Source organism: Acartia tonsa, chromosome 11 (assembly GCF_053477335.1).
Source record: "Acartia tonsa isolate MP-2025a chromosome 11, ASM5347733v1, whole genome shotgun sequence".
Lineage (NCBI taxonomy): Eukaryota > Metazoa > Arthropoda > Copepoda > Calanoida > Acartiidae > Acartia > Acartia tonsa.
The window spans coordinates 31,335,320-31,353,628 of record NC_137270.1 but is presented as its reverse complement, the minus strand read 5'-3'; the positions used below and the strand labels follow the sequence as shown (position 1 = coordinate 31,353,628).

The following is an 18,309-nucleotide window of genomic DNA, read 5'->3' as shown; positions in this document are numbered from 1 at the left end:
TTTCTTTGGTATTTGATAACCATTAGAGGAGAAAAGGGCTGTAGATTTAAAGAGATTTGATGATTAAAAAATAATTGGCTATTTTTCGTACAGAAGTTTTTTTAAAGTTTTAATCTTTATTTAATCTTTTAAATTACAATTTCAAATAAATAAAAGACTTTTATAAATCATCAGAACCGCAAATTTTAACAACAGCACAAATTGTCCCTGTGCTTCAATATTATCATTACAAACCTAACCTAAATATTGCAATATCTTCTTTTAAAAAAAGATTTTGTAAGCATTCAAAAGTATTCAAAATTAGCTGGCTGTCTAAACATAACCATAATATTGCAATCTCTTCGTTTAAAATGAATTTGTTAGCATCCAAAAAGGTTCAAATTTAAAGCTTTATGGCGGCTGACGCCTGGCTGCCAAACCCTGGGAAGTACACGACTAATGCTTATAAATTTATAGTGTGCTTATATTACAACTAAAATATACTAAATTTATAGCAAGGTATTGCAAATAAATGAAAACAGTAAAAGTGTCTGACTATGACGTCAGAAAAAATTAACAACAATCCAATGAGAGGCCGCTATATATTTTACCATTGTGAATACTGGCTTCTCATTGGTTAATTGTTAATTTTTTCTGACGTCATAGTCAGACACTTTTACTGTGGCCCAAATAAATTATTGTATATGACACTTTGTCAGGGAGGGAGGGGACATTGGGCTGTTTATTACTCTAGTCCCGAAAGTGTTATAACGTTTTCTTATTCGTTGGCTTAACATCTTTCTGAACTTTGATTTATTTTTTGTTGGTGCATTAAGTTTAGTGTCCAAACGTTTCAACCACTAATAGTAATCTAAAGAAGGGTAATTTTGTGTGTCATTATTGGGGATCATTGTCAAATTCATCAATGAACAATTACTGGAAATAATAATTGCTTTGCTCCATATTGTTACAATTATACAATTGTTTTGCATATTCTTTATTGCGTTTTTGGTTAAGACATAGTTAGCATAAATTTTTATTATTTTTTAGCCGCATTTATGTACAATAACGGAATTAATAGATTATTTTACAGTTATTTAGTATGAATAAGTAAAGGGATAGGCCAATAAAAGAAAGATCTATCATTCACTCCATTTTTTTGGTGAAATTATGTCATTTATAGCTAGGAGGAAAAATTAGACGGATAGTAACCACCATAAAAAGCAGTCACTTAAACACAAGTTTTTACTCCTTTCTGTAAATTAAAAAAATTTGTTAAAAGTTTGATCAGCTAGCTAGTTAAGACAATACAGTTTAAATACAAGTTCCCAAAGTTTTATTAAATGAATGTGAAAGATTGCTAATAAAACTTTGGGTACTATAATAAATTTACAGCCTCCATGGTTGAAAGACATAAATCAATGAAATTGAAAGTTGGCATTATAAAATCATTTTGGAAAGGGCACATAGGCGTCCAAGGGGGGGGGTAATGGGCCATTTGGCACCCCCAAACGATTTTGGGGGTGCCGTAGGCACCCCCAAAATTTTGTGAACAATACCCCCCCCAAAAAAAAATTACCCCTACCTTGGGGGTGCCGTAGGCACCCCCAACGATTTTGGGGGGGTATTTACCCCCCCCAAACCATTTTGGGGGGGGTAATTACCCCCCCCAAAATAAATGTTCTTTAAAAAATTTTTTTTGGGGGGGGGTATTTACCCCCCCCCAAATTGAATGTTCTTTTTTTGGGGGGGGAGGGAGTAATCCCCGCTCCCCCCCCCCTAAAAAAAGTCATAGTGTGACTCGAGCCTTGAGGTGTAATATATTTTATGTTCCTCGTTTGGTCTCCTAATAGTTAATGAAAAGTATATCCTAAATGGCTTTTGATAGTTTATTTTAGGATAGGTTATATTGGTTTAGGTGATTGCCCCACATGGTTAAGCAATTGGCCACCCGCAGGGGCTAGAAATAGAAGAGAAGCTTGTGTGAAAAAAAAGGAGAAACGTCCCTTAAAGAGTGTTGCCACAAAAGGGACTATACCCCAATATAGTCCAACCAGTTAAAACAGTTCTTAACCATGATAACAAAAAATTTAATAGTTTGATCATGTTTTATTTGCTTGGGCCTTTATAAGGGCTAAAACCATCCCGGGGATCTATGATGTAATTGTAAAGCACTGAAGATTCCATAAAATAGATACCTAACTAAATTAAATATTTCATTAAATAATGAAAAAGAATTTCTATAGGCGATTTCTTTTGGGAGGATGTCAGGGTGTCTCAAAACTAGTTATAAAACTTACCAGGACCTATAAGACGCTTCACTTTAAAGTATAATCATATTAGTTCATTGGTTAGTGAGTTAATTATTGTATTTTTATGTTCTAAAGAATGAGATACTACTATATATTTGAATAGTAGTGGCGCCCTTAGCATCTAAGAACTCGTGTTTTCTCAAGGGTAAAAAGGGAGGAGAAAAATAGCCTAAAACCACTCAAAGGATTGACCTATAATAGTGTGGAACCATCATGGGATCTATGTGAAGCTTTCCTAAAAAGGAGAACACAGTATTAAAAGTAATGAAATCTGAAGCTATAGTCAAATAAACCTTACTTACTACTTTATGTTATAGGATAGTACTTATTAACTTAATAGATTAGGTAGGTGCTTTTTTTACATAATTAAATTACCCCCCCAAAAAATTTTATCCCTGGGGTAAATTAGTTTGGGGGGGGTAATTACCCCCCCCAACAGACTTTAGGGGGGGTAATTACCCCCCCCAATCAAATTTTACCCCCGGGGTAAAAATTTTGGGGGGGGTAAAAAAAAATTTCGGCGCGCTTCGCGCGCCATTTTACCCCCCCCAAACACGAATTACCCCCCCCCCTAAAATTTTTTACCCCCCCCCAAAAAAAAAAGCTTGGACGCCCCTGAAAGGGCAGTTTCACTTTAGCCTAAAATAAGTTTTTTTTTGTCAATAAACATCAGAAAATGACATTTTCGCTTAGAAATTAATCTGTTTGTGATCAAAAAGCACTCAGCAATGGTAAAACCTGAACATTCTTAGATTATTAAGTAGCTGAGTACAAAAGGGGTACAAAATTTAACTTTTTTACACGGACACTTTTGACCGTCTGTCGGCCTTGGACAAAATGAAACTTCTGTCTGCCAATTAACATACAAACTATAGAGGCAAACTCATTTTAAAACTCCGATGGTCTGTGGGCATTAAAGGATGAGCTTAGACGTCAATTTATTTACATGTTAGAATCTTCCTATCGCCTTTAAACCTTGCCTGGGAATTCCTGAAATATCAAAAATTTTATAGTCTTAACGTAGACAAACAAGAGAGAACCACAAGGAAATAGGCAAATGATGATTCCTAGGCCGATAAAGCTTTTTGCTTTAATCGCAAATACGAGAACGTCTGTTATTATAATCTTCTTTGCTAGAATGGATGTCATTGTATTGACAAAGCAGCAGTAGGAAACATTTTAATTACTTATTTTTTAATGATTTTGTAAGTTAGAGTCTAATTCAATAACTGTATTAAATATTCATTTGTTTAAACAATAAGTAATGAGACACTTGTATTAACTTATCCATTCATTTGTTTGAATATTAAATCTTACATGGATCTTAAGGGATAAGACAGTGTACAATAAATTATGTACTCCCCCATTTATGATAAATAAAATTACCGCTTTTGCAGATTAAAATTAATTAATAGTTTTGACATTATAAATTGTTTTTTTTGGGTGGAGATAAAAAAAACAGGGATCTAGATGGATAAGACAACCCCTCATTATGATATACAAAACTACCCTTCTTTACATTAAAGTTAGTGGTTTATTATTTTGTCTTTGGCGAATATAATCACTATGTGGATGCATGGAGGGTGGAGACATTGCTCTTTTTATTACACTAAAGTCCAAAGTTTTATAATAATGTTTTCTTATTTGTTTCTTATATACTTTGGAGACTTTTATTTAATTTTAATTGGTTGGTTCATTAAGTTGAGTGTCCAAAAGTTTTGACCACTATTTGTGATCTACAGAAGGAGTAATTTTGTGTATCATCATTGGGGGATGTACATTAGTTTATTGGCCATTGTCTTATCCCCATATATCCCCGAAGGAGATGTGGAAATATGCGGAAGTGAATTGCCACCATGTAATATAAAGAATGTATGTGAAAAAAATGCTTCCTCTTCATCAGGAGCTGGGCTACTCTGTAATTCTTTTATTAACACTAGCGGCTACGCCCCTAGTTGCCTCTAGTGGCACTTTAAATGTTTTTTTTTTATATATTTAAAATATATCTCTGTTGCGTTTGACGTTTATGTTTGCGTTGAACTCTCTTTCTAAAAACGAGAACGTAAAAAATTTTGATTTTTTGTGATTTCTCTTGGGAGGGTGGTGATACCCTCCCCCAAAATAGATAAAAAAAACCTTTCCGGGACACATGAGAATCTACCCTGTTAAGGAGAACCCGATCGGTTCAGCGGTTAGCGAGATCCTTCGGTACAGACAAACAGACAAACATCCTGTTACTTTAGTATAAGGACTAGCGGCTACGCCCCTAGAGGCCTCTAGGGGCACTTGAGGAGAAGAGAGTCGAATTTGATAATTCAATTTCTTATTTTAGATTTTAAAAGAAAAAGTTAAAAAAAAATTACGTTTGACGCTTATTTTTCGTTGAACTCTCTTTCTAAAATTGGTAAAGAAGTTGTATCAACTTTTTTTTTATAGCTAGCCGGTCCTTTTAGTAAGTAGTAGATGTAAAATTTTTCATAGAATTCAGATATGCAATCGGTTTTTTTGTAGACCTCTTATTTTTTAAGTAATTTAAGTTTTAAAAAAAAAAAATTAAGTCGATTTTAAGGTACTAAAATGCAACAAAAAAAAAGAAAGAAAATGGCCATTATGAACAAAAATAGTAAGATCTTTAATTTGACACCTTACTTTTTCAATTCTGTCAGGTAATTATTGAAAAAATCGATTTTTTTAAACCCACGAGAATAAAAACTTTGAACTCAATTTTATCATTTCACAAGTAAAAAAATATGGGTTCATATATACCTTTAGAATCAGAAAAATATTACGAATCCATTGTAAGCAAAATTGAAAAAAAAAGTTTACAATATAGTATATAAACTACAATAAAAGGAATTATATGAAAATATCATATTATATTGTACAGGCAACGTCTTAACTTTTGAATTGAGTATAAAAATGGGAAGGGGGTATAGAGGGGGTAAAGAGGGGGTAAAAAAGGGAGGACGATAGTGTTGCCAGAACAAAAAATACAATTGGCCATTTTTTAATTTTTTTATTTTTTTACTTTTTTTCAATTTTGCTTACAATGGATTCGTAATATTTTTCTGATTCTAAAGGTATATATGAACCCATGTTTTTTATGTCTGTTTGAGAAAATATTTAGGTCTAAAGTTTTTATTAAACCGAGGTTAAAAAAATAGATTTTTTCAATAATTACTCAACAGAATTTTAAAAGTAAGGTGTCAAATTAAAGATCTTACTATTTTTGTTCTTACTGGCCATTTTCTTCTTTTATTTTGTTGCGTTTTAGTACCTTAAAACCGACTTAATTTTTTTTTTTAAAAACTTAAATTACTTAAAAAATAAGAGGTCTACAAAAAAAACCGATTGCATATCTGAATTCTATGAAAAAATTTACATCTACTACTTACTAAAAGAACCGGCTAGCTATAAAAAAAAAGTTGATACACCTTCTTTTTAAAAAATTTAATTTCTCTAGGGAGGGTGGTGGTACTCTCCCTCAAAATAGTTATAAACCTTCCCGGGACATATGAGAATCTACCCTGTTAAGGAGAACCCAATCGGTTCAGCGGTTAGCGAGATCCTTCGTTACACACAGACAGACAGACACACAGACATCCTGTTACTTTAGTATAAGGATAAGACTGTGGTCATAATATCACAATGAGAAGTGTATATTATTTATGTATAAAAGTAACAGAATGCTTTTCTGTATGTATGTTTGTTCCGAAAGATCTCGCATTCTGCTGTACCGATTCTGCTCTCCTTTTCAGAAAAGCATCTCATAAGTCCCAAGATAGTACCTATCTAACAACCCTGTAAAAAATATGAAGTTGTAAAGTGAACTTCAGTATGTAGACAAACATAAAAGAATTCTGTCTAGGCCTAATTTTGAAAGCATCTAAACGGGTTCAAATATGTGGCATTGTCGCAGCTGCCGAGTCCAGGATATAACAGCTAAGAGTAAGATAGAAAACCATATCCTTATTTCTCAGAGATTACCGTTTCATTTACTAATTGGAGTGTAAAACGGACATCATAATTTTAAACGGTCATTGAAAAATGAAACAGTCATGTCACACCCAAGGAAAGATAATATTTTTATTAAAACAATTTTTTAGCTTTGCTAGTAAAATAAAAACAACTAACTGACTGCTTATGAACGAAAATCCGCAAAACGAGAAAAAAATCTGTTAAAATTTTTAATAATTTTTTCCAGCATGGCATCGAACTCGATTGATATCTACTGGATTGGAACCAGTTCTTAGCCATGCTGAAAAATCATGTTTATCATTTTATTAAAGACAATTTTCCACGAATATTAAAATAAAAATCATAAAATTATTCCTGTTTTGTTAGTGCCTAGCTAAACTGGTTTTAATCTTATAATTTTTCATTTTGATATCCGCGAAAACCTGTCTATAATACGATGCGATAAATAACTATTATATTATTTTTCCCTTTTCAAAGTTACACTTAAAATAGCATTAAATAAAACAGTTATTTTATGGCTTAATTTCTTTTTCAATACAAAGAGCAAAAATAGCATAATTATCTAAAAAGTCATTGAAGTAAAATTAAAGAAATGGGGAAAAATGATAGTAAAAATCAGGCTTTACCTTATATAACCTAACCTAACCTGAGCAAAAGAATCTTAAAATAAGTGGGTATCGGCGGGGTTTTCGGTGCTCGACTAAGGACTTTAAGGGAATAAGCCAATACTAGATATAGTTCATAAAGATAATTTTAGAAGGTGGATATCCGAAACCAATTTTTATTCAAATAAGTTATGATAATATCCTGTAGATAACGGGTCATAATGTCTAAGTGTCTGTCCGTCAATATCTACAATTATTAAAAATACCGAGAAATCATAAATTGCTTCCAAAAAATAAAGTCAAACGATAAAATTTACCGATGAGAGGCCAGTATAAATTTTACCATTGGTCAATTATAGTGAATACTGGACTCTCATTGGTAAATTTTATTATGTGACGTAATTTTTTTTTGGTGGCACTTAACGCTATCTCAGAATACCCGATAAAAATAATTGTCTTTTTTGGAGGGGGGGGGGGGGGGGAATTCATAGGGATATCTCTTCTTTATGACTTAAACTTTGAAACTTCGCTAGTAATGTAAAAAGTTACTGTTATTGATAATAACAGATAGAAGTTATCCCAAACAGTTATTGCCGTTGGATACAATGGATACACATGTCAAATTAAGCACAGGGAAAGGGATATTACACCTAAAGAAATTAAATAATTGCCTTAAGAAATAGATTAGTTTTTATTATCTTAATATGCAATTACATACTGTTATAAAATGGTTATAATGTCAGTAATTACCTCTTTAATACTTACAAAATTGATAACTGAAAGACTTCTTTAATTTATATTTAAGATTAACGTTCACTATTCTAAAGTTTAAAAAGTATATTTTAAACAATTATTGTTTGTTTTGTTCATATTAAAGTCAAATTAGTTTCATACATAATTCAGGTGTAGGATAATGGAAGAAAAACTAAACTTTTCATTTTATGGTTTTTATGTATGACTTTGACAAGCGTTGTGCAATTAAATGGTTCCTTGTAAATTTGACTGCTTGGGCTGTTAATTACACTGGTACCCAAAGTTTTTTATTAAATTTTGTTTGGTTAGTCTAAAACTAGTACTGTCCAAACGTGTCAACCAAAAATTTCAATCGTCAGTAGAGGTAATATTGTTCATTATAATCGGGGATGTAATTAAATTTATCGTCCATTGTCTTATCCCTTAAGATCCCTAATTTGATATGTTGATATGATAACAGTACAATAGTTTGACATGGATTGAAAATATTCCATTATTCTCAATAGTCTGTCATAAATCAATCTCTTTGCATATTTAAACAATAGACAGACACATAAAAAGCCTGGAATCTTAGGGGATAAGACAATTGATGATTTATTGATGTACTGTACATCCCCAATAAACCCTTCTGTTTTAGATTTAAAAAAACTGATGTAAAATTTTAACATTGCTAATTTGTACAATCCAATCAAGATTGCTAACGAATGAGAATTTGTGACAATAAATGTTGAGGACGAGTATATACACAGTCCAATGTCCTCTCCCTCCCTGCAGAGACAGTGAGATGGACTGTCCAGTCCAGACTACAATATGAAATGTCATTAACCCATCCTTATACTAAAGTAACAGGATGTTTGTCTGTTTGTTTGTCTGTGTGTCTGTATCAAAGGATCTCGCTAACCGCTGAACCGATCGGGTTCTCCTTAACAGGGTAGATTCTCATAGGTCTCGGGAAGGTTTATAACTATTTTAGAAAGAGAGTTCAACGCAAACATAAACGTCAAACGCAATGTAGAATAAAATATACAAATAAACATTTAAAGTGCCACTAGAGGCCTCTAGGGGCGTATCCGCTAGTAAAACATATAACAATCGGGTGTCTCTATATGGTCAGGAAGGGAGGAGACATTGGACTGTTAATTTCAATAGTACCCAAAGTTTTATATTTACGATTTCTTATTCGATGGCTTCAAAACTTTGGGTACTTTTATTAATTTTTTGATTGGTTGGTTCATTTAGGTATGAGTTTATAATCTAGAGAAGGGGTACTTTTGTCTTTCATCAGTTGAAGCTAATATACTAAAATCATTGCCATTTTTATTATAAATCTCGACTAAAACCATTTTAGAAAATGCTTGACAGGGTGTCTATGTCTAAGAGGTATTGATAAGAAAAGAACCGACGAACTAATACTTTAAGAGTAGCTTCACTACTACAGAACTTCCTTATAAATACTCTAATTTTAGGGAATTAAAAAATTATTAAAATACTTCATAATTGTAAACAATAAATCTTTTTTCAACTAAAAATTTTTATCCAAAAGTAGTGAAGCAAGTACAATTACTATTTGTTGACAAAAGAACAGTAAATTTAAAGTTTTTTCTTTAGAATTTAAAATTGCCACATTTTTTGTGAATAAATCACAGATTATGACATACGTCGAATTTCTAGGAAGTACTACTTCTAAAAGAATGACATACGAACATACCCCTAATAGTAGAATATCGTTGCTAATATTTGTTTTATGTGTTTTTTCATAAAAGTTTTAATTCCTATAGCTTTGAGGCAAAATTATTTTAAAGACAAACGACTTTAATATATGTCATTATAATAAGGAATCTACAGGGGTAAGACAATGGACAATACATTAATATTCATCCCAAATAATAATAAACTAAATTACTCCTTTTTATATTACAATTACAAAGTGGTCGAAACGTGTAGACAATCGACTTACTGAACCAACCAATTAATATTCAAATCCCCAACGTTGTAGTGCCAACGAATAAAAAATGTAGTTATAAAACTTTGGGTACCAGTGTAGTTTACAGTCCAATGTTAAAAGGCTTTAAATTGTTTCTTATTGCGGCGCTACTTATGGACATAATTGTCTTTTCATTTCCTGAAAATTATATAAATAAAGATAATAAAATGTAAAACCATAAATAATGATCCAATGAGAAATAATTAAATAATGATAAAGTTATTTTATGCATCAAATTAAATAGCAAATTTTGTACATTTATTTTTACAACATAATTATCGCTAAAACCACTTTTATTGGATACTTTATAAATAGTATGCATTAATTATGTCATTATATAAAAATTCCTTTTTTAGAATTCTCCATAAGTATGACAGTCAGATCGACGGACAAATAAATTATCTACAGAATGATCTTTGATGAAAAATCTCCACAAAAAATGCAGCCGTCTATATAAAAACAGTCTTGTAAAGATAATTCCTTCCAACAAAGCGTTTAGGACGGACAGACGGACATACATAGTGAACTAGAGAGTAGCTTTGCTACTTATAACAAGGATGACTTATTTAAATGTTTTTTTTTATTAATTATAATTAGAAATGCATTTTCTATTAATAGCAGATAATAAAAAGAATAAAACAAGGATTACAACATTCGAAAAAGCCAAGCATAACAATCAAATATATAAACTGACATTTGGGTGGAGACATTTGGGTGGAGACATTTGACTGTTATACTGGTAGCCAAAGTATAAAATTGCTTGACCTCCATACTTTTATTAAACCTACAGTGTCTCAACTTTTCCTCAATAGATTTAATTTTTAGTTGCATAATTTTGTTTATCGTAATTGGGGGAAGTACATCAACTTATCGTCCATTGTCTTATCACTTAGTTAAATTGCAAGGTTCATAATGTTTAAGGCCTGTTCTAACAAAATTGATGTTTATCTTATAAATTTTAATTTAATATTTGTGGAAAATTGACAGTAATACAGAAATATAAATGATTTTTCAGTATAGCTGAGAACCGGTTCTCATGATATATCAGTCGTTTAAATCTTGTTACCTACCTTCCAGATTATAGAGATGCTTCGCGTCTAAAAATGCAGTAATAACCAGTACATAAATCTAACCATTAATTTTGGTTAAAAAGATCATTTATGCTTTAAATCAATAAAATTATGATTGTACATTTGTGCATTGATAAGCATTTAAATGTGTTTGTATGTGTATGTGTGTGTGTGTATAAGTGGGTGATTTTTAATAAATAAAAGCTTCATATAGGCCCTAAAAAAGATTTTTGACGACTATTTTTAGAAAATTTTCCATCTTTTTCTTTCAGGAAAGGGATGCAAGCAAAACTAATATACATCACTTTCCTTCCCCCATTATTAATATACAGCCAAAGACTTATTTTCACACAATTAAGGGAAGTTAATTTCCAGTATGGCTTCTAAGCCGATTGATATCCACTGGATTACAACTGGTTCTCAACCATACTGAAAAATCATATTTAGCGTCGAAATTCAGTCAATATTTGACGAATATAAAAATAAAAAAATAGAATAAATACCTTCGGCCCCTCGGGATAAGAAAACTGGTTTTAATCTTAAAATTTTTCATTTTTTTATATACGGAAGCTGTCAATAATACGATGTGTTAAATAACTATCATCCGTTGCCTTATACCTGTTTTATTGATAAAAATCCATGAAAAATATTAGAACAAAAAATTACAACACAATCCTTTTATTCTCTTTTCAAAGAGCACAGAAAAATATTTTTAAAATGAATTGAATGATTTTTTCAGCATGGTATTCAATTTGTTTTCACTGCACAAAAACTGGTTTTGAACCTTGTGGAAAATAAAAGTAACTTAGATATATGTGACTATTGGCTACGCCCCTAGCATCGAGGAGCTTTCTTATAATATCGCATAAAACCATTCCAATACTTAGATTTATTACTAAATTACCTAAAACTATCCTGGGACATATTTGAAGCTTTTCTAAAAGGAGAACCTAATTGGTTTTGTAGTTTTTGAAATCCCTAGCTTCACATAAAAAAATCTTACTACTTTATAATGTAGGACTAGTTGCTTCACCCCTAGCTTCTTCAGGCGGACGGACGGACGGACAGACAGACATCAATTTAGTTTGTATTATATATAGTCCTCGAGATAGAAAAGAAAACTATTTATTGCTATCGGACAACAATTGTTAATTAACCTAGGAAGTGATGAAAATATATCCCTATCCTCATACTTAATTATATTTTTTTGCGAATAAAAAGAATAAAATTTGCGAGGGAAAAAAAGTAAAATTCTATTTCGTTATTTTTCACGAAAGTGTACATAAAAAGAAGGTCACTTAAGAAAAGAGTTTTTACAATATAATCAAATTTTATTTGATATTATTATATCAAATTATGTTATTTAAATAAAGGCAAAGCAATCCTTTTAATTTTGTCATTTTTTATCAGCGATTTCTCTTGGGAGGATGGAGATACCCGCCACTCAAATATTTATAAACCTTTCTTGGACCTATGAAAAGCTTCATTGTAAAGGAGAACCATATAGGTTCAGAGGTTAGTGAGATCCTTTGCTACAGACAAAAAAAGCTTACTACTTTGTATAATAAGATATGATTGTATTAATGTATAAACGTTTAGTAATAACAATTTTACAAATATCTTGGTAATTTAGAAAATATAGCTTGCAATGAGTAATGTTTATTTATAACTAGAATATTATCATTGTGAAATAAATTGCAAAAATAATTGCACAAAATTATAGACATGTGTTGATATAATGATATTTCTAAGGTTTAGCAGGGTTTACTAAGTGTAGACTGGCCACTGAATAATAGCCTAAAACCATTATAATATAATAGGTATGAATCCTTAATATGCTTAACATAAAAATAGGCTATTTTAAGTTTTGGGATGGTTTTAGGCTACATTTAAGCTCCTCTTCCCTCCCCCCCCCCCCCAGCATACAGAGGCCCTAGATGCAATAGGCGTAACCACTATTTTGACAAAAAAGACTTTGACTTTGCTCCAATCTAGTTATTTTACCCCGAAAAATGGCCGAACACATAAGCCTAACCTGATAATTATAACGATTTATTCGGGAGATTTTCTGAAATCTTACTGGACGAGTTAGCCATCAAATATACCTAGCTTTTGTAGTTTAAAGTACTAGCGGCTATGCCCCCCAGAGGCCTCTAGGGGTCCTTCAGGGCGAGGTGGGGTGAGGGGAGAAAATTGAGCCCCCCACTTTCAGTTGTAATTTTGAAAGTAAAAGCTTTTGGAAGGAGGTCATTTTTTTCTAGGAGCAATTTTTCTGGGAGGGTGGTGGTATTCTCCTCCAAAATAGTTATAAACCTTTCCGGGATCTATGAGAAGCTATCCTGTAATAGAGAACCACATTGGTTCAGTGGTTAGCGAGATCCTTTGGTACACACTCACAGACATATAAATATTCTTTAACTTTAGTATAAGGATAGAGAAAAAAGCTTTGCTGTTATTGTTTTCGACAATACTGCGACAGCACCGGTCATGGTTGGCTGTTTAGTACCTATTGGTCCTAATCTCGGTCATAAATCTTTAGTATAGCTATCCCCCCCCCCCCCCCCCCGAGAATATTGCGCACCCCCCTTCCACGTGTTATAATCTATTTCCACAGAGCAGATTTTTATCTTTTCACTGCAAGATTTTTAATTTTGCGAACAAACACAAGTAGAATTTTGCATGGATCTAAAGGATTAAGAAAATGACCGACAAATTGATGTACATCCCCCTATGATGATACACAAAATTACCCCTTCTGTAGGTTACAAATAGAAGTTATAAAGTTTGAACACTCAACTAAATGAACCAACCAATCAAAATTGAATAAAGCCCCAAAAGTGGTTTATTATTTTTTGTTAGTGGGGTTAGATTCATCTTTAAAATCGCTATTTTTCTTTTGGTAGTTTTCTATAAATATGTGAGAATTCGCAATAACTATTATTGTACATGTTCTTCACGTAGATTTTTTTTACAAAAGTTTCTTAACTTTCGCTAAAAACCATGGAAACATGGATAACTTAATTGCATACTAAAATAATTTTACATATTTTACTCATAATCATAGTAGGAAGGGCCTCAATCATTTCTTATTTTCATTTGTTAATTATAGCATTATAAAAATAAATCTGCAGTCAAAACAGTACATATTGTCTGAAAAATGTAAAACGCTTTAAGAGGTTCTAAGCTCCCCCTCCCCTTAAAATCTTTGTTTAAAGAGAAAAAGTACCAAAAATGTGGGTGATAGTTTTTCTCTTTCATTCTCCAGTATAATACCATATCGGTCCAGCGGTAAGCGAGATCCTTTGATGCAAACAAACGGACAGACTCAAAGACATCCTGTTACTTTTCTATAAGGCTAAAATGTGCATCCCTGTATAAATCTAAGCGCCATGTAATTGATTTTAAAATTAGGATTACGTAATATTCCCGCGGGGTGGCTACAGGGATAGGACAATGGAACAATTAAACTCTCTTATTGTTAAATAACCCCCACACATTCCCCTCAAAAAAATTTATGTCTAAAAAGGTGTTACATGTATCAAATTTACCCCCACCCTCCCAAAAATCAGGTTAATTTTTCTACATTAATGGGCCCTAAAAGTTTTTAGTTCTTATCATTGTAGCTACGTCATTTCTAGGAGTAAATGTCCTTGTTTTTTTTATCTAATATTTATTATGCTCAGTTTGTACATTTATAAAAAATCAAAATATGATCCTACAAACTTTTATTTATTAGTTTGATAATAAAATTTATATCCTACTTAACCGTCTTTTAAGCTGTTATTTTACTGTAACGTTTTGTCCCTTAAACTGCCATTTCCCAGTTAAACATGTGTTGACATTGATTTTCGATGATTCATGTCGACTATATTTAACCAAAGATAGAGGGAACAATGGGCTCTTTATTACACTAGTCCCCAAAGTTTTATGGTAACGTTTTCTTATTCGTTGGCTTGACAAATTTGATTGGTTATTAAAATAAGTGTTCAAACGTTTCCATCACTAATTTTAATCTAAAGAATGGGTGATTTTGTGTATGATCACTGGGGATATACGTTTATTTATCGGGCATTGTCTTATCCCTTTAGAATCCTGATGTTATGTCAGTCAATACCAGTTTTTATGAAAGCCATGTTGTTTTATATTCAAAAATTTCAAAAAAACAGATCTATAGTATAGATGTATTGTATATACAGACAACTACCCCCCTTTCTTTTTCATAGACCTCTTTCGTCTGCTTCTAAATTATTTTCTGCTACTTGGCTGTGTTAATATAAGCGACACCATTGGTTAATTTTCAAAGACTTAATAGAACGGTTGCTCAAGGTGGTTGCGATGGGGAGATACAGTAATTTCTCCCACTAGTGTTTTACTCTAATATGTCGATTATATGTTAGTCACGACCACTTTTTATTAATAGTCGATATAATAGTTGAAATTGCATATCAATAGAATGCCTACAGTTTTAACAGGGTGCATATATTGAATAGCAGCTCTAGGGGTTAGCAGGGACTATGTCGAAGGTCGCTTGTTTAAGCAAGTGTAACATTATTGTTGGAATATCATTATTGAGTTAGCTACGACTAGTTACTACATTAGAAATTTTAAATTTTAACCCATTTTGAAATGATGTTTTTATTTTCAAAAAAAAATCCCCAATATTTCCTAAATATTTAGAAATGATGGGGGAGGGTGGGGGGGGGGGTGAGGGTAAGGTAAGCACCTAAGTAAAAAAATGTTATCATAATATTTGTTTTTAGATAATATGTCAGCTATCACAACTTTTAATCAACTCATTAATGCCGACATAAAAAATGTTTGATATTTCTACTAATACTAATATGTCAATTGGCCACTAGAGGGTGTGTTAGATTGGGGTGCTGAGTTTTCAAACTACAGATTTATAATTTTTATGGGGTTACTTTCGCTCATGTTATCATCAGAACGGCAAATTTCTTTTTCCATTTTTCCAGAAGGCCTTCGAATCCGATTATTATCCGCTGGATTAGAACCGGTTCTTAGCAATACTGAAAAATATTACAGAGCTAACAATGCTAACGTAATTTTCTATTCTTTTTATTTTAATATCCGCGAAAAGCTGTCCATAATAAGATGCGATAAACAACTATTTCAACTGTTCTTTTTCCTTTATTTTGCTCCCACTATTAAAATAATCTATTCACAATTTTGTTTTTTTGCGAATAGAAAACACTATTCGATGTTGTAATATGTGGAAGGCAATGTACACTACAATTTATAAATAGAAATACACATTTATGGGAACTAATATTATGTTATTTTGACAAATAATTTCAAAAGTTTTTGTCAACTACATTTCTATTAATAGTGATGGTCATAATTGTCATATCATCGATGTCATGTCGTAACAATCGACACATTATTACTACGATGTTGCACCAGATTTTCATAGTACTCTAATACAGTGATACAGCTGGCTAAAATAACCATTCCCCCATCACCCCCTTACCCAATCCCTTCCTACTGGATGAATGAACTGACCAATAAATGAGGTCCATGTAAGCTACCTAGATTGAGGACAAATTTTCCCATGTCAATATATGATCCCCATATAACCTACTGACATGTTGCAATATCATATTTTCCTTATTTTTAAGTCGATAATAAAGCATTACTATTAGAAACTATATCTACAATATAACTTTTTTTGTTGATACAAGAGCAGTACTATAGTTATGTGTGTTTTTTGTTAAGAAAACAAATTGCTTTAAAAGCTAGTTTAATTATGGTTCATCAAACTATTAAAAGATTATATTAAAAGAATAAAAATATTTAAATGAATACAAAATTCTAATTCCCAAACCGTTAGTCTTTCTTTTCAAAAATATAGAATACACCCTTAAGGCTAAATCAAAATCATAAAATTATTTTTATACATACTCAGAAAAAAGTAACAGGGTGTCGTTTATGTGTGTAGGTAGCAAAGGATCTCGCTACCCGCTGACCGATTCCCCTTTACTTCTTCCCCTCCTACTGGATGAAAAAACTGACCGATAAATTATGTCCATGGTAGCAATCTAAATCCCCTGTCATAATATCAGCGTATATTTTAAATTCTAAAAATTTTTGAAAAACCTAACCGCCATTTTTTTTTATTTCAGTGTTGTCCCCTTTGATGAGAAGTACTCCAAGATCATGTATGGCGTCAAGGAGGCAGCTGAGTACGGCAAGACTGGTGATGACTGCTCGGCCAAGTACGCCTGGTAAATAACCAGTCAGGCAAAACCGGTTCAAACACCAACTCAAGAACCGGTTTAAGCAGTCAAAAATAATAAACAGCAACAGATACTCAACAACAACGAAACTAGTTTAAAGCCAACAAGAAATACAGAGTGACCAGTTTAAACTGGTTTAATGCCACCTATCAGACCAGTAAAAAAATCCTAACAACATAAAAACTAGTTTTTAAAAATTTTTATTAGTTGGTTAAATATCTTAAAGAACGGTTTTCAAGATTTATTTTTAAAAAATTTGGTTAAAAAATTCAAAATCTTAAAATAAGTTCTAATGACCAGTATGAAACCAGTTTTTCACCAGTCAAAACCAGTTTTACAACAAAAGTTTTTTTAAAAATCACAAATTGGTTTTGAATAACTACAATTTTATCTTAAAAATAAACTTGCCTAAATTTTAAATAAAATTAAAAATTACCTTTTTTATCCATAGTTACCAATCTCATATTCTTGTTTTATGTAAAAAAGACAAAATCATAAAACACAATTTTGTTATCTCATTAGATTTTTACAGGCATATATTTTACAAATAAATCATAACTTTTAAATCTATTTTTACAGTCAATGATTTTTTTATGTAAAATTGTGTCAAACAATCTAAACTAATATTGTTAATTTTTATATTGTATGTATGATTGTTAAAATAATGTATGATTTTTAAAAAGTGTGATAGATAGATACATTGTACTTGGTTTTTATTATTTAAGTTAAATATTTTTAGCTAGATTTTTATTTTTGTGTCAATACCAAAATTCAGAGCTATTACTTTTTTTGCAGCTTTGACGACGGCTAGCAGTCAAACAACCTTTGACCGCCAAGCCCTAGAAAAAGTCTTTAAAAACCTAGGACCTGAAATTTATAAGGCCTGTAATAAAATAAATGGCTTCCTATTTTGGCGTTGATACTTTTTTGTTATTATTTTTATGGGCAAAATTTCTTGTACACTTTAGGGTACATAGTAAGAGTGTACAGATTCTAAAAATAATTATTTTTATTTTTCCTTTGTAGTTTGTTAATTTTACATAATAAAGTTACAAATGTGCATTTCTGTGTTCTTTTTGTTGTTGAAGTAGCTATGAATGATTATTAAAGGAACCCTGCAAGAAATACACCACTTTAACTGCTGAAACACAGTGCGTTCAAAGTTGCTTTGACTTTTGTGTCAGAACCTAAATTGGGACAAAGTGCATTTTATTACCCTAGGTTAGGTAACTTCAATTCACTTTTCAATAAAATCTAAAATGCAGCCGTTTTTGAGAAAATAAGATTTGAAAATTTCAAATTCAATTTTCATCCCCTAGGAGTTACCGCATAATCATGACAATAAACAAATATTATTTATTTAAAATTTTTAAC

The 18,309-nt window shown here is 31.6% G+C and overlaps 1 protein-coding gene across 1 annotated transcript in view; it reads left to right on the top strand.

Moving 5' to 3' along the window:
- The window catches only part of LOC145331500 (uncharacterized), a 32,706-nt gene extending 14,709 nt beyond the window's left edge, over window positions 1-17,997 (top strand). Inside the window, exon 4 of the mRNA XM_080176193.1 lies at window positions 16,822-17,997. Within this exon, the coding sequence (XP_080032319.1) occupies window positions 16,822-16,927 (106 nt within the window). The 3' untranslated portion in view covers window positions 16,928-17,997. The remainder of the gene's footprint in view (window positions 1-16,821) is intronic.
- The last annotated feature ends 312 nt before the right edge of the window (window positions 17,998-18,309 follow it).